The sequence below is a fragment of the Carassius gibelio genome, chromosome B22 (assembly GCF_023724105.1).
Source record: "Carassius gibelio isolate Cgi1373 ecotype wild population from Czech Republic chromosome B22, carGib1.2-hapl.c, whole genome shotgun sequence".
In the NCBI taxonomy this organism is placed as follows: Eukaryota; Metazoa; Chordata; class Actinopteri; order Cypriniformes; family Cyprinidae; genus Carassius; species Carassius gibelio.
The window spans coordinates 29,646,757-29,664,742 of NC_068417.1; the positions used below are offsets into that span (position 1 = coordinate 29,646,757).

The window sequence follows — 17,986 nt, forward strand, 5'->3', positions numbered from 1 at the left end:
ACTTCTTCAATACGGCAAATAGGTAAGGCCACTCAATTTTATCGAATGCCTTCTCTGCATACAGTGACAGAATGGCTAGATCTTGCTGCAAGCCTCTGGAAGAGTAAATTATGTTAAAAGACACCTAAGATTAGAGGAAGAGTTACGTTTTGGTATGAAGCCCTTTTGATCTGGATGCACCTAATTTCTAATTACTGTATTTAGTGCATACTAAAGTTTTCGCCAGAATTTTGTTTATCTGTATTTAAGAGTGAAATCGGTCTATAAGAACCCAGTTCTTCTGGGAGTTATGGCAGAGCTTGTCATTGATTTTCCAAAAAGGTTTTTATGTCCTGTTTTAAGTCACTGGACTGTAATCGGATATAATATTATTATGATATTTAGTTGTACAAACCTGGGGCATAAGATTACTATCCAGAATTAGATTGTATTTGGCTTTAACTCAAAAAAGCACAATCCATGAAGCCATGCGCACCCCTGGTGGAGATCTTAGTTTGCAAAAATCCTGAAATGTAAAATTAAATGCATATAGTAAACTCCAGTCCTTGGGACCTAAATACCTGAACATTTTAGACTTCTTGCTACTTAAAGCTCATCGGTGTGTGTTGTTTCGTTAAACAAGGAGACACCCAAAACATTCTGGGAGGTGTGTCCTGAAGACTGGAGCTCACAATCAGTATGACAAAGCAAAGTTGGCAATAGCCTTCAGAGGCAAAACTGCACCCAATTGAACTCTCATGGGAAACAAAGTTATTTGGTTTCCAAATACTGTGATGAAACTTTGTGATGTATTTAATGCTAGCAGGGTGACCAACGTAATGGTGTCCAACTTAGCAGTGACCATGTGCACAGTGAACAAAATGACCTGAGTGAACTCAGGGATGGAAAGTTTGCCTGCCAAGAAGGTCTTTTTGACTAAGGTGCAGACTACAGGAACAGCATCTAAGATCCATTTCCTTAGAAGAATAAAAAATGAACGACAATCTACAAATAGCCATTTCAGACTACTAAAGGGAATATATTGTGTACCTTAAATGTGGTGCAGTTGTTTCCTTCATCTTCACTGATCAGATATTGGGCTTCACAAATGCCCTGAACTCCATCCTACATCAGAATGAATATTCAGATTTAACATCTAGATTCATATTATGGATAATTAATCTTCATTTCATCAAGTATCACCTCTTGAACCTCAGATGTTCTGGTTCTTCCTGAGGTTGAGCTAAAAGATGTTCAGAATTCCTCTGTGCAGGTTGATAACAGTTGTTGAGACCAAAGAAGGTGTGAATAACTTTCCAACCAAATCATTGGTGTTCTCAAACTTAATAGGAATCAGAGGCTGAGCAGCCACTCCTGAGGAGTGCTTAGTAGCAACAAACATATCTATAGGCCAAATACCACTTTACTCAAACAGCCGAGGATTCGTAAGCTGAAACAAATAAGTAAATTTTTAACAATTATGTTATTCTTTTCAATTATATCTCTGGTCAGTAACAGAACAAAGCTCCAAGTTGGCATTAAACTCTTCTGGTACCCTAAGAAGCAACGTATTCTCAGTTGCAGCACTGATGGAAACCTTGCTGTTGATCTTAATGCCAGCTCAGGCCAGACCTTCCTGGTGATGTCTACTGAAGACCATAAATAAAGAAAAGCTTTTGATGATTTTTGATCTCAAAATGTATGTTTAGTGTCTACTTACTGAAAAATTAATGAATGGACAACAAATATTGATTTGTGCTGTAAATATTTTATTACGCAAATAGAGAGATACATGAGAAAACCACAGTGTAGGAAATCAGCTGCCAAAGGCAATGGTCAATTGTGCTATTTTGACATACCAAATACAATAACATGATTAGCTCACCAGAGGCAACAGTGTTTTATTTGAACCTTACAGTGGCATAATGGACAGCCTCTGCTTCTGTATCATCACCCAAGTATGGGACTGAAGATGCAGGTTTTTTTTCAAAACTAACGCTGGAATAAAGAATGTCTTGATTGTCGGCATCTGCTTTTTGCGTGAAGTCAGAGGGTGCAGTGTTGTTGTGCACTGAGTCACACTGATGGGGGAAAGACAATATGAGAAAAATCTGCATTTTTAAATAAGTGTATGCAAAATTAAATTTAGTGTCAGCCAACTTTACCTGAACCCCCTCCTCCCCCTTTTCAATCATGTGAGTTTTAGACAAGTTACATATTCTCCTCCTTAAAGAAACACAGGTATTTGTATTTAATTCATTTTTTATTACAAGATATATAATATTACACATTTCCCTTCAGTATAGCTTCTAATTTTACTGTTTGGTGTTTTTCAAAAACCTAAACCTTCAAATGAAATTTACTGACCTGTACCACAGGATTCCTATGAGAGCAAGAGTCAGAAAAACACACAGTATGACAGCCGTGTTTCGTAGAGCTGTGCTCTCCTCTTGGTCTGTACAACACAAATTTATTTCAAAAAAACAAATGCACTCAAATAGGCTGCAACAGTCAATATACAGTATTGTTCAAAATAATAGCAGTACAATGTGACTAACCAGAATAATCAAGGTTTTTAGTATATTTTTTATTGCTACGTGGCAAACGAGTTACCAGTAGGTTCAGTAGATTGTCAGAAAACAAACAAGACCCAGCATTCATGATATGCACGCTCTTAAGGCTGTGCAATTGGGCAATTAGTTGAAAGGGGTGTGTTCAAAAAAATAGCAGTGTCTACCTTTGACTGTACAAACTCAAAACTATTTTGTACAAAAAAAAAATTTTTCTGGGATTTAGCAATCCTGTGAATCACTAAACTAATATTTAGTTGTATGACCACAGTTTTTTAAAACTGCTTGACATCTGTGTGGCATGGAGTCAACCAACTTGTGGCACCTCTCAGCTGTTATTCCACTCCATGATTCTTTAACAACATTCCACAATTCATTCACATTTCTTGGTTTTGCTTCAGAAACAGCATTTTTGATATCACCCCACAAGTTCTCAATTGGATTAAGGTCTGGAGATTGGGCTGGCCACTCCATAACATTAATTTTGTTGGTTTGGAACCAAGACTTTGCCCGTTTACTAGTGTGTTTTGGGTCATTGTCTTGTTGAAACAACCATTTCAAGGGCATGTCCTCTTCAGCATAGGGCAACATGACCTCTTCAAGTATTTTAACATATGCAAACTGATCCATGATCCCTGGTATGCGATAAATAGGCCCAACACCATAGTAGGAGAAACATGCCCATATCATGATGCTTGCACCTCCATGCTTCACTGTCTTCACTGTGTACTGTGGCTTGAATTCAGAGTTTGGGGGTCGTCTCACAAACTGCCTGTGGCCCTTGGACCCAAAAAGAACAATTTTACTCTCATCAGTCCACAAAATGTTCCTCCATTTCTCTTTAGGCCAGTTGATGTGTTCTTTGGCAAATTGTAACCTCTTCTGCACATGCCTTTTTTTTAACAGAGGGACTTTGCGGGGGATTCTTGAAAATAGATTAGCTTCACACAGACGTCTTCTAACTGTCACAGTACTTACAGGTAACTCCAGACTGTCTTTGATCATCCTGGAGGTGATCATTGGCTGAGCCTTTGCCATTCTGGTTATTCTTCTATCCATTTTGATGGTTGTCTTCCGTTTTCTTCCATGTCTCTCTGGTTTTGCTCTCCATTTTAAGGCATTGGAGATCATTTTAGCTGAACAGCCTATCATTTTTTGCACCTCTTTATAGGTTTTCCCCTCTCTAATCAACTTTTTAATCAAAGTACGCTGTTCTTCTGAACAATGTCTTGAACGACCCATTTTCCTCAGCTTTCAAATGCATGTTCAACAAGTGTTGTCTTCATCCTTAAATAGGGGCCACCTGATTCACACCTGTTTCTTCACAAAATTGATGACCTCAGTGATTGAATGCCACACTGCTATTTTTTTGAACACACCCCTTTCAACTAATTCAACTAATTGCCCAATTGCACAGCCTTAAGAGCGTGCATATCATGAATGCTGGGTCTCATTTGTTTTCTGAGAATCTACTGAACCTACTGGTAACTTGTTTGCCACGTAGCAATAAAAAAATATACGAAAAAGCTTGATTATTCTGGTTAGTCACATTGTACTGCTATTATTTTGAACAATACTGTACATTCAACAATATGTATCATGAGAGATGTGTTACCTCCTACAGCACAGGAATACTGTTGAAGCTCTTCATCGCTGACTGAGTCCAGGTACAGCTTGTTGACTTTAGTGAATCCATCTGTTACCTGTCGTCCGTTCTTGTACCAGATGTAAGTATGTTTGTTGTTCAAAGTGCATTTAGTTAAACAGTTTAATATCACTTTTTCACCTCCTGAGACAGTGGACGGGCTCCTTGTCACTTGTGTATCTGAAAAACCCAATTGTAATAAGTCAAGCTGAGCCTAACACTGAATTTGACTAACATGGAAAACAAAATCTCTTTCATCATTATTTATTACCTGTAACAGTAAGAGTGACTCCAGGTGATCCTGAGTATTCATCTGAATTGGTGATGAACCTGAATCGATATTCTCCAGAGTCGATGCTCTTGAGCTCTTTGATTCTCAGTTTGTTCCCCACATACTCCACACGACCAGCAAACTGATGCTCCTCACGCAGATCCTTTACGTCAGGCCGACCGTAATGCCAGAATGTTTTATTTACAGTATCACTAGAGGGATGTGAGTATGAGCAGGAAATGTCTACTGTTGATCCAACTAAAGCACAGACTCTTCTAGAGGAGTAAGTCACATCCCAGCAGCCGCTCGGAGAAACACCTGAAGAGACGCCGATTATTAATTCGCAAAATTTACACATTTGGTCAAACAGTGTATTACTTTAACACTCACACAGATAAGAGGATGAATGTTCACGGTCTGGATTAATAAAACAAGAATATTTGTCATCATTTGTGCTGATTGACACGCGGGACCCTGTATCGAAATCCTTTCCGTTCTTCATCCAGTTATAAGAAACTCCAGAGGTGCAGGAAGAGGCACAGGTCAGTTTTATTCTCTTATCTGTCATGTCTATAGATTCAGGATTCCTCTTCACCTGCAGGACTGAGTTAATGTAAAACTTAAGAAAACTTCATCACAAGTCAAATCAAAACAACTGAAGTGACCTGAATCTGGACTCAGTTTCACCTGTGACTGTAAGATTGACGGCTGCTGAGCTGAGATGTTTAACTCCATCCTTCATGATGAACATGAGCTGATACTGTCCAGAGTCTCTCTCTCTCACGTCTGATATTGTGAGTGTTGAATGGTAGTTTGTGATCATCTGCTTCACCCGTCCTGAGTAGTCTGAGTCTAAAGTCAAATCTTCAGGTTCGTTGTTTTTTCTCCAGTTTGTACTTTGTTTTTCGGTGAACCAGAACCCAGTTTTGATTTCGATGTTGACGTAAGAGCAGCTCAGTGTCACTTCTGACCCCTTCGCAGCACAAATACTCTTTTGACTGCAAGTCACAGAGGGCTGGTCCAGTGTTGCAGGCCCTGAACAAGGAAACGTTTCATTATAGAGATGTTTTAGGAACAGTGTTCATACTAGCTAATATTGCTAAAGCAACAGTGCATGACAGATCTGTTGTCCACATCCATTCAACCTTGTTACTGAATTTAGTTCGGTTTTAAATACTGTCAAAAAGTCTGTTTTAAATGTATCTATATGCATTCATTTTTTAATGTATGAAGAGAAAATCCTGTGAGACGAACATTCAGACTGACATTCAGCTCGACTGGACAGTTCAACTGACTTTAAATTATTTTAACAGCTTGAAAACACAGAGCAATGATCAAAATCTATCAAGATAATGACTCTTGGAACATGCCATTGAGCCACATTTAAATGAAAACATTACAAAGGGAAAATAATAACACAATAATGTTCAGACCTGGAATGAGCAGCAGCAGAATCAACGATGAGAGTCTGGAGTTCATGTTCTTCACTTTGTGTGAATTCACATTTAGGGTACAATGAAGGACAGCTGCTCAACCTGAAAAAAGACACCTACAATTTCACTATGACTCACTTGAAGGGACATTACAGTTTACTGATTCATTAGTCTGATATCATCATTCATGCTACCCCATTAAAATCATGAATATAGTCGCATTTTACTTAAGCTGACATTTTAAATTCAATTAAAATTAAGATTTACTTACATTACATTCCTGTTGTTCTCGGACGGTTTTTGCTGTTTTTACAGTCTGTTGTAGAAACTGTTGCTGATTTTCTGCTTATCTTGTTTCCTTCCTCTTTATTTTTGACACACTGGGGGAAATGAAGTTACTTTTTAAGATGCTTACTCTTCAGAAAGCGTTAACCGCCAAACTCAACTGAGGAATTCAGTATGAGCTGTTAAATGAGCTCTTTAAATTAAACCTCGAGATACTTTGTTGTTTTCTTTTAATAATTGATTTTCTACACGTAATTTCACAAAATCTAAATAGACATTTTCAGCAGATTTTCTTTTTTTAGGGTGAACTATTGCTGTGTTGGTGTTGGTTTTTTAGCAGTAGACTTACCAGAGCCTGCTTTAATGCAAACATTACATTTGATCATTTTTCCTGCAAAAACTTTGGTAAATGGGAATCTTAAGTTCAAGAAAACACATACATACACACATTTATTTATTTATTTACATTCAACTGCACCGTGAGATGCCATTTATTTTATTGGTATAGCCATATGATTATGGGATATCACAAGCAGCAACAGACACATCTTCAATAACCAACAAGATAAATCTTAGAAGACAGGATGCTTTATTATGTTGTTATTCTCTGGACTACAGTAAATAATAAAATCTAAAAGGTAATAAAATGTGTCGTATTTTAGTCGCACAAGACTCAAAAGTCAACAGAAGTCCATGAGACTGTACCTGGGGTTCAGCACACAGTTAATGGTAATGTGTTACATTCAGCTGGGTCTGCAGCCAAACAGACAAACCAAGAAGAGAGTCCAGCAAAAGAGAGATTTGGAGCAAACAAGGACAGTTCACTAGATGTCGCTGTCTCCAAGCTGTCAGATCACTTTCAGAACATCTTATTTATTATACTACTGGTTATAAACAGATTTTTTTTTTCTTGACCAATGGGTGGTGCTGCCTTTTCAGGAAATCACAGAAGTAACTCTTCCAAGTCTACAGAGCTGTTTAAACAGATCATAGCCCTGCTTGAATTTAAATTTCAAGAAAACACAATATGTTTTTTTCATTGTTGCTGTTTGTTTGTGTGTGTGTGTGTGTGTGTGGTTAATTCATTTATGACGGAACAGTATTATAAAGTGTTACCTAGAATTATTTTTCCACAATAACAGTCATCATTACTGTGGTTACAGTTATCTACTGAAATATAAAACCTGGACAGTCATTTAGTTTTGTTTTAGTTTTGTTCATTTGTGAAAAGTAGTCATTGATATGTCTATGACATCACTGGAATGTTACTTCTGACTGTTGCTGGGTGATGATGTCACTGAAAGAACACAATTACATCACTCCAGCAGCTCTGATGGACAATCAGCAGCTATAGATTAAGACATCTGGAACATCTGAATCTGAGACAAAAAGAAGATTATAAAACATTTTAAGAATCTTTTTTGTAGCAATGCATTTCCAATATTATTGCAGATTCTGTATATCAATGATTTCTCACCTCTTTGTTTTTGCTTTCAGTTTGGTTATGAAAGGAGATTTTGATGAAATACCTGTTGAATCATAATTCATTAACATTCTTATAATCTGAATTAATTTCAATATATGTTGTGCAATTAGATAATTTACTCACCACATCCACAGAGCCGCTATTGTGAGAAACTGAGGTAAAAACACCAGCAGAGTGACGGTATAATGGCTAAACGCTGTGCTGTTCACTGAATCTTCACAACACAAAGAAGTGATTCATGACTTTCAGAGAAACCGCCTGAATGTTGCACACATTTCACACTGAAGCACATGTATCATGAGAGATGTGTTACCTCCTACAGCACAGGAATACTGTTGAAGCTCTTCATCGCTGACTGAGTCCAGGTACAGCTTGTTGACTTTAGTGAATCCATCTGTTACCTGTCGTCCGTTCTTGTACCAGATGTAAGTATGTTTGTTGTTCAGAGTGCATTTAGTTAAACAGTTTAATATCACTTTTTCTTCTCCTGAGACAGTGGATGGGCTCCTTATCACTTGTGTATCTGAAAAACACAATTGTAATAAGTCAAGCTGAGCCTAACACTTAATTTGACTGACATGGAAAATAAGTAGGTTAAAAAAAAACATCTTTTTTTGAAACCAAGCTTTCCCTTTTGTGTATGTGTGTGTGTGTGTGTGTGTGTGTGTTTGGGGGGACGGGGTTATTTTCATATTTCCTCCTCAGTATATAACAGTTTGAAAAGGACTGCCTCTGCAGAAGAAGATCAACGCCTACTTCTGCATCATTGTTTCTTTAGCCCTGGCCTCAAGTTCACGTATGTAGAAGGTAAGAGGCCAGTAAATAAGACAGAGAACCAAACACTGGCAGGGTTTGCATGCATCATGAAAAACCTGGAAAATTGTTGGCTAATTTAACCCATCAAAAGTACACACACACAGCAGTGAACACACACACACTGTGAACACACACCCGGAGCAGTGTGCAGCTATTAATGCTCCGGCACCCGGGCTCATGCAGCCCATCTACTTTATTTGATTCCTGTAGATGTTTTTTTTTTTTTGCTAAACTACAGTCAGACCATTCTGTTTTTGCTTCAGATTTTGAAATTACATCTCATTTAATTGTATCTATTCTAATTTGAATAAGAAACTGCTCTTGTATGTAGCCTCTTTGTTTGGATCATGATTAAAATGCAGTGGCTGACATAAAAACAAAACCTCATTCATCATTATCAGTTACCTGTAACAGTAAGAGTGACTCCAGGTGATCCTGAGTATTGGTCTGAGTCAGTGATGAACCTGAATCGATATTCTCCAGAGTCGATGCTCTTGAGCTCTTTGATTCTCAGTTTGTTCCCCACATACTCCACACGACCAGCAAACTGATGCTCCTCACGCAGATCCTTGAAGTCACCAGGCCGACCGTAATGCCAGAATGTTTTATTTACAGTATCACTAGAGGGATGTGAGTATGAGCAGGAAATGTCTACTGTTGAGCCAACTAAAGCACAGACTCTTCTAGAGGAGTAAGTCACATCCCAGCAGCCGCTCGGAGAAACACCTGAAGAGACGCCGATTATTAATTCGCAAAATTTACACATTTGGTCAAACAGTGTATTACTTTAACACTCACACAGATAAGAGGATGAATGTTCACGGTCTGGATTAATAAAACAAGAATATTTGTCATCATTTGTGCTGATTGACACGCGGGACCCTGTATCGAAATCCTTTCCGTTCTTCATCCAGTTATAAGAAACTCCAGAGGTGCAGGAAGAGGCACAGGTCAGTTTTACTCTCTTATCTGACATGTCTCTTTCTCTAAACACAGGATTCATCCTCACCTGCAGGACTGAGTTAATGTAACACTTAAGAAAACTTCATCACAAGTCAAATAAAAACAACTGAAGTGACCTGAATCTGGACTCAGTTTCACCTGTGACTGTTAGATTGACGGCTGCTGAGCTGAGATGTTTAACTCCATCCTTCATGATGAACATGAGCTGATATTGTCCAGAGTCTCTCTCTCTCACGTCTGATATTGTGAGTTTTGAAAGGTAGTGTGTGACCGTCTGCTTCACCCGTCCTGAGTAGTCTGAGTCTAAAGTCAGATCTTCCGGTTCATTATTTTTTCTCCAGTTTGTACTTTGTTTCTTGCTGAACCAGAACCCAGTTTTGATTTCGATGTTGTAGTTAAAGCAGATCAGTGTCACTTCTGACCCCTTCGCAGCACAAATACTCTTTTGACTGCAAGTCACAGAGGGCTGGTCCAGTGTTGCAGGCCCTGAACAAGGAAACGTTTCATTATAGAGATGTTTTAGGAACAGTGTTCATATTAGCTAATATTGCTAAAGCAACAGTGCATGACACATCTGTTGTCCACATCCATTCAACCTTGTTACTGAATTTAGTTCGGTTTTAAATACTGTCAAAACGTCTGTTTTAAATGTATCTATATGCATTAATTTTTTAATGTATGAACAGAAAATCCTGTTAGAGGAACATTCAGACTGACATTCAGCTCGACTGGACAGTTCAACTGACTTTAAATTATTTTAACAGCTTGAAAACACAGAGCAAAGATCAAAATCTATCAAGATAATGACTCTTGAAACATGTCAAAGAGCCACATTTAAAACAAAACATTACAAAGATAAAAATAATAACACAATAATGTTCAGACCTGGAATGAGCAGCAACAGAATCAACGATGAGAGTCTGGAGTTCATGATCTTCACTTTGTGTAAATTCACACATAGGCTTCAATGAAGGACAGCTGCTCAACCTGAAAAAAGACACCTACAGTTTCACTATGACTCACTTGAAGGGACATTACAGTTTACTGATTAATTATTCTGATATCATCATTCATGCTACCCCATGCTACATGAATATAGTCTCATTTTACTTAAGATTACATTTTCAATTCAATTAAAAATTTTAATTACGTTCCTGTTGTTCTCTGACGTTTTTTTTTTTTATTTATTTATTTTTTTTTACCTTCTGTTGTAGAAGCTGTTGCTAATTTTCTGTGCATCGTGTTTCCTTCCTCTTTATTTTTGACACACTGGAGGAAACTAAGTTACTTTTTAAGATGCCTACGCTTGAGAAAATGTTTACGTCAAACTCAACTGAGGAATTCAGTTTGAGCTGTTACATTACCTGAGCTCTTTAAATTAAACCTCAAGATTTTCATTGTTTTCTGTTAATAATTTATTTTCTACAAGTAATTTCACAAAATCTAAACAGACATTTTCAGCAGATTTTCTTTTTTAGGGTGAACTATTGCTGTGTTGGTGTTGGTTTTTGAGCAGTGGACTTGCTTTAAAGGTCCCGTTCTTCATGATCCCATGTTTTAAACTTTAGTTAGTGTGTAATGTTGTTGTTAAGAGTATAAATAATATCAGTAAAATTCGAGCCTCAATGCCAAGCGAGATATTTTATTTAAGAGAATTCGCTTCCATCAAATGACCAATTTGGACTATATACCTCTACTTCCTGCAGTAATGACGTCACTAAAACAGTTTTTTGACTAACCTCCACCCACATGAATACACAAAAAGGGGGCGTGGCCTTGTTGCGCTCCCACGGAGAAGAAGGAAGAGTTGTGTTTGTCGCCATGTCTCGAAACGCTGTTATTTTCTTTGTTTGGCCTTCCCAGGGACACTGTACTTGGAGATTAATGGTTACAATTTATAACTCGGTTCCCAAAAATTATAATCCACATGTAAAAGTACAACTTCCTCAATCTCAATCAGTTTAATGCCGGATTCACACAAAGATTATTCCTGAAAGATGGAGCAGTTCCCTCTTTGTCTGGAGAAAGCGTTGTTTATGGACCACAAAAGATAAGTGTATTTTATTATTTAAGTTGGTGCGTTTAACAGTTTCTGTAACTTATTACACAAAGGGCAACGCTGTTTAGCTTTGTTAACTAGATGTTAGGGCTGTGCAAACAAACGAATGCGATTTTCATGCGCATCTCGTCAGTAAAAACGCTCCTGTGATTAGAAGTACATCTCCAGCATGTGCGTTCAGATCAGGATTGCCAGGTTTTCAAAACAAATCCTGCCCACTTGCTTCTCAAAACTAGTAAAAAACTAGCCCAATCACTTTTCCAGGAGGGCAGCATTCGCTAACCCAGCCAACATTTCCATGTGGGCCCCATGTGGGTTTTTGTTGGGCCCAGCATGGGCAACCCAAATGGGACCCATACATTTTTGTCCATCGGCACCACACGATGGGTCCATAGTGGGTTCCAAGTGTTCTTTAGAGGGGCCCACATGGGTCCCAAATGGGTTCTAATAGCTGGGGCCATGGTGGGCCACATGCAAAACCCTTATGAGGATAAGATGGGTGATTACACTGGACCCACAAAATGCCCCTATATTGGGTTTTAGTGGGACCACAGTGGGTCAGAACTGGGCCCCATTTATGTCTTTATTAATTCCTTTGGTTAAAGTTAATGTGCTAATATTCAATAAAACTCTGAATTAAAATGTTTTATTTACCTAAAAAATTGGTTCTTAATACATTTTAAATTACATGTTAAAATATTTCAAATGTGAAGAAAATTACTTTAACTCAGAATCTCTAAATATTTTTTTTATTGGGAAAAACAAAATAAAACAAAACAGGATAAAAATACATTAACACTTTCTATGAAGACCATATTTATAATACATTATAAGGATACTCTTAAGGCATTACTGCATTAATGAATGAATAATGCATTGTAAAAAAACTTATAATATGTTAGATCAACTTGTGAATAATCATAAAAATTGTAATACATCATAATATAATTCATCAATCCATTATAAGCAACTTTGCCAATACATCCCAACTAACTCTCAGTAGAGTTTTAATATGCTCAAGAATGGTAGAATCTAGTATGGTAGACTAAACTGACGTACTTGCAAATACACCTATGTAAGTTTATCTGTTGGTTGACAATCTAAATAAAGTGTTGGCATATATTTAGAGTAGCAGACATACTAATACTCTAATGACCACTAGTTAATATAGTTGCAGAGTTACTCAACAGCTGTCTAAGGGGAACCATCAAAATAATCAAACTGATATTACAATAAAATAGTTCAAAGCAAATGTGTCATATTACAAATTCATCTGATCTGATATCTTATCTCATGGCTGTTTGAGAAAAACATTTTTTTTTTAATTATTATTATTATTATTATTACTACTACTACTACTACTTATGTCTTTGACTGCTTTAAGTAAAGTAGCATCAGAAAAATGGCAAGATATGAGACTTATAATACAACTATGATAAATATAATCCATTGTAAAAGTGGATGCAACGTTTTCATTGTGTAATAAATAATCATACTCTTAAAAGCTATAACCACAAATAAGTAAATATATTAAACCTGTCCTTATGAATATTCATGAGATGAACCAACATATTATAAGTTGTATTATAATGCATTCCTTATAATGCTTTAAGAATAACCTTATAATGTATAATATGGGCTTCATAGAAAGTGTTAATACAAAAATACTTGAACAGAACAGGATGAAATGGTATTATTCCAGGGCCTGTGCAAACTTCTCAGCTTCATACCTAAAAAAAAAAAAAAAAAAAAAGGAAAGAAAGAAAAACAGAAAAGGCAATTATTTTTAAATACTACTAAAACATTCACAAAAGCATTAAAAAGCATGCATGGTTATAATTAAGTTGCGCCAGTACTTAATATTTTTCCCAAGTGACAAAAATGTCACTTAAAGGGATAGTTATACTGTAATTTAATTTTTTATTTTTTTATTTTGTTATATATTCAATAACACAAGTTATTGCTTCACACCAACAGCTTTATTCATGATTAATCTTTTATTTTTCAGAGCTGAACTTTAACAACACAGAATTACCAGAATATTAACCATATTTCATCAATGAACATACATATAGCTTACAAGTAAAATAATAGATCACATTTTGCCAGTGGAAAATAAATGGTGTAAATATAAAAATAAAAGTCTAAAGAGTTAATGTACATAATTTAAGACTATACAACAATATTCAGAGAACACATATCATCTCAAAACATAAAATGGTCTTCTTTATGGCACAACTCTTCCCATCTGCCTCATGATGGTCCAGCTGGTCAGTCAGCACCACTGCGGGAGGGAAATGCTAGTTAGCATGGCATAATTGATAAAACAAATAAGACGACTTCAAGTGTTTAAAAGTACCTATTTTATATACTCGAACGACTTTTAGGTCTTCATGAGTCTTCCTATTGGTCTGATAGTGCCACTGCGGGAGGAAAATACTAGTTTACTGGGAAAGTAAGCAAGTAAAAGGACTATTCGACAAGTCTCCACTCTGGTTTGACAACCACGCTGCAGGAGGAAAAGGCCAGTTAGCACAGCATAGTTTATCCCAATTTGTTGATACTTTACTACATATTAAGTGTGGATAAATTTATTATTCATGCATCAATGCTTATTACTTTAATAATGTTCATTAAAAAGCATTGCTATATAAACTTGCTCTCATAAATGTTTTTATCAGGATTTTTGTAAAAGGTTTACTACCAAACTAAATGAAATAGCATAGCATTCTTCGCACATTTCATTCTGTAACCTATAAATTTTATGCTTTCCAAAAAGACACTTATAATATCTGGATCTGGCAACACGACGGAGAAGCAACTCTCTATCAAAGCCCGTTCGGTGACCAAAATTAAGTAACTGTGGTTAAAACACCTAGAATCGTCTCGTTTTTTTTATCAATTAAACCGTCCTAACCAGCATTTCTCTCCCGCAGTGGAGCTGGCTGACCGGCTGGACCATCGTAAATGTTTTGAGATGACCTCCGGAGCACGCATCCTTCTGAATGAGACAATTTTATATTTACACCATTTATTTTCCACTGGCACATCCGACACGTTTGCCCCCAAAGATAGCCTTTTTAATCTATTATGAAGCAGACGTGGATGTATGCGCTCACATTAAGCGTTTTTATGGAAGTGAAAACGCTTATGGGCGTTTGCGTTACACGCAGAAACATTCAAAAGCATTGAAACTTGTTTTAAGCCTCTACCCAATGTAATGAATGTATAAATAATACATCCTACGTTTGCTAAGTAAACTGCCAAAATTTAAATTTTCTATACAACGTTAACATTAACCTCCCGACTGGCTTCGTTAAAGCTGCAGTAGGTAACTTTTGTAAATATATATTTTTTACATATTTGTTAAACCTGTCATTATGTCCTGACAGTAGAATATGAGACAGATAATCTGTGAAAAAATCAAGCTCCTCTGGCTCCTCCCAGTGGTCCTTTTGCCATTTACAGTTACTGACCGCTCCCGGTAAAAAACAACCAATCAGAGCTGCGGTCCGTAACTTTGTTTGTGTTCAAAATGTAGAAAAATGTATATGATAAGCGAGTACACCATGAATCCATTTTCCAACCGTGTTTTTAGCTTGTCCTGAATCACTAGGGTGCACCTATAATAAGTGTTTATATTCAGACTATTTTAGATTGTTTCGGGGGCACCGCGGCGGAGTAACCCAGTACCTTTGTGATTCTTCATAGACATAAACAGAGAGAAGTAGTTCCGGCTACGATGTTCTTCCGCAAGACGCAAGCAGTTCTGTTTATTAACCGCTAGAGTGTCAAAAGTTACCTACCGCAGCTTTAAGTTTCATTAGTGACTCTGCCATTATAATGATATAAAACGTGACCTTTAATGCCAACATTACGTTTAATAATTTTTCCTGCAAAAACTTGGGTAAATGGGAATCTTAAGTTCAAGAAAACACACACATACACACACAGACAAACACACACACACACACACACACACACACACACACATTTATACATTTACATTCAACTGCACCGTAAGATGCCATTAGTCTTATTTTTATAGGCATGTGATTATGGGATATCACAAGCAGCAACAAACACATCTTCAATGACCAACAAGATAAATCTTAGAAGACAGGATGCTTCATTATGTTGTTCTTCTCTGGCCTACAGTAAATAAAAATAAAAAAAAGCTAAAAGATAATTAAATGTGTTGTATTTTAGTCACACAAGACTCAGAAGTCAACAGAAGTCCATGAGACTGTAGCTGGGGTTCAGCACACAGTTAATGGTAATGTGTTACATTCAGCTGGGTCTGCAGCCAAACAGACAAACCAAGATGAGAGTCCAGCAAAAGAGAGATTTGGAGCAAACAAGGACAGTTCACTAGATGTCGCTGTCTCCAAGCTGTCAGATCACTTTCAGAACATCTTATTTATCATACTGTTGGTTAAAAACATATACCAATAAAGTTTTGACTTTATGATTGTATTTATGCCGGCTGATATAACAGCAACAGCAGAAAGTGCTTTAGTAACATTTTAGTGATAACTCATGGAGGGTAAATGAAATCTTTAAAGTGCAATAGGTATTTCTTACTTTGCTAATTGCTTACAGCAGGTTTCGTGCAGCAGCGGTAGATTATGCTTCACAAATTCTGATTAAATATTACAACAGCAACAGCTCGATAAATACAATAAATTCCTACTACAAGATTGTGGATATCATTAACAGCAAGAGCATTTAAATTTACAGCAGTAGCAGAAGTTTGGTTGTGTCGGCCGTATCCCTCTGCATACATTGCAGACCGCTTGTTACGAGTCTATTGAATTGGTTATATTGTGACGCTCATGTCTGGCATAAACACCACTTTAAAGTTATAGGCATTCGCCTAGCTACTTACATGTAATTAATGGAGCTATCAGCAGTTCAGTCTCTTGTGCAGTAGCAGCAGCTTGCATAGGCATTCAGTCATTGAGATATTTCTCAGCAGCAGCATGCACAGCATTTCTATGTTGTGAATTGTAATTTAGACAATTAATAAAAAAGCTGACAACTGCATGTTAATAAAGTGTCTTGCTCAAGGCCATCTTGGAATGAGCCGCGCATTTAACAATGATGTGTTCAGACAATGCAAACATTATTGTTCTTAGTATGCAATATAATTTTTTTTAATTGTCAAAATAAATAAGCAGCTGCTTCTGAGGCAGACTTAGCCCTGGGCATATGACCGCTCAACTACAGGGTGTCCAGTGACTTATTCTTTCGACAAATATTTGAGTGCGTTTCTAACTAGGTAAGTGTGAGCTATTGGCTCAGACACACATAGTTATTTAGGTTATCAGTTAAATAAACCTAAGGGTACAGCACCCAGGTTCACCTCGTTAAGCCACTACCTAATTTATTTGGGCTACATTAGCCCAGAAATATACAGTATTGTTCAAAATAATAGCAGTACAATGTGACTAACCAGAATAATCAAGGTTTTTAGTATATTTTTTATTGCTACGTGGCAAACAAGTTACCAGTAGGTTCAGTAGATTCTCAGAAAACAAATGAGACCCAGCATTCATGATATGCACGCTCTTAAGGCTGTGCAATTGGGCAATTAGTTGAAAGGGGTGTGTTCAAAAAAATAGCAGTGTCTACCTTTGACTGTACAAACTCAAAACTATTTTGTACAAACATTTTTTTTTTCTGGGATTTAGCAATCCTGTGAATCACTAAACTAATATTTAGTTGTATGACCACAGTTTTTTAAAACTGCTTGACATCTGTGTGGCATGGAGTCAACCAACTTGTGGCACCTCTCAGCTGTTATTCCACTCCATGATTCTTTAACAACATTCCACAATTCATTCACATTTCTTGGTTTTGCTTCAGAAACAGCATTTTTGATATCACCCCACAAGTTCTCAATTGGATTAAGGTCTGGAGATTGGGCTGGCCACTACATAACATTAATTTTGTTGGTATGGAACCAAGACTTTGCCCGTTTACTAGTGTGTTTTGGGTCATTGTCTTGTTGAAACAACCATTTCAAGGGCATGTCCTCTTCAGCATAGGGCAACATGACCTCTTCAAGTATTTTAACATATGCAAACTGATCCATTATCCCTGGTATGCGATAAATAGGCCCAACACCATAGTAGGAGAAACATGCCCATATCATGATGCTTGCACCTCCATGCTTCACTGTCTTCACTGTGTACTGTGGCTTGAATTCAGAGTTTGGGGGTCGTCTCACAAACTGCCTGTGGCCCTTGGACCCAAAAAGAACAATTTTACTCTCATCAGTCCACAAAATGTTCCTCCATTTCTCTTTAGGCCAGTTGATGTGTTCTTTGGCAAATTGTAACCTCTTCTGCACATGCCTTTTTTTTAACAGAGGGACTTTGCGGGGGATTCTTGAAAATAGATTAGCTTCACACAGACGTCTTCTAACTGTCACAGTACTTACAGGTAACTCCAGACTGTCTTTGATCATCCTGGAG

At 37.1% G+C, this 17,986-nt stretch overlaps 2 protein-coding genes across 3 annotated transcripts; both read right to left on the reverse strand.

Moving 5' to 3' along the window:
* Positions 1-1,710: 1,710 nt before the first annotated feature.
* LOC127988389 (muscle M-line assembly protein unc-89-like) lies at positions 1,711-6,862 on the reverse strand. Of its 2 annotated transcripts, none has more exons than XM_052591135.1 (9): positions 6,170-6,862; positions 5,899-6,000; positions 5,153-5,317; positions 4,856-5,068; positions 4,466-4,783; positions 4,165-4,374; positions 2,347-2,434; positions 2,145-2,205; positions 1,711-2,060 (listed from the first exon to the last, which is right to left on the reverse strand). In XM_052591135.1, exons 2-9 carry the CDS (start codon positions 5,942-5,944, stop codon positions 1,881-1,883), a joined length of 1,281 nt encoding a protein of 426 aa, XP_052447095.1. In that variant the 5' UTR covers positions 5,945-6,000; positions 6,170-6,862; the 3' UTR covers positions 1,711-1,880. The 2 variants fall into 2 exon arrangements, with proteins under 2 accessions (XP_052447095.1, XP_052447094.1); XM_052591134.1 differs by having other exon boundaries at positions 5,153-5,500.
* Positions 6,863-7,011: 149 nt separating this feature from the next.
* LOC127988390 (uncharacterized) lies at positions 7,012-10,448 on the reverse strand. Its single transcript, XM_052591136.1, has 8 exons — positions 10,334-10,448; positions 9,587-9,934; positions 9,284-9,502; positions 8,891-9,211; positions 7,983-8,192; positions 7,793-7,883; positions 7,661-7,712; positions 7,012-7,562 (listed from the first exon to the last, which is right to left on the reverse strand). The coding sequence occupies exons 1-8, from the start codon at positions 10,377-10,379 to the stop codon at positions 7,539-7,541; spliced, it is 1,311 nt and encodes a 436-aa protein (XP_052447096.1). The 5' UTR covers positions 10,380-10,448; the 3' UTR covers positions 7,012-7,538.
* Between the last annotated feature and the right edge of the window lie 7,538 nt (positions 10,449-17,986).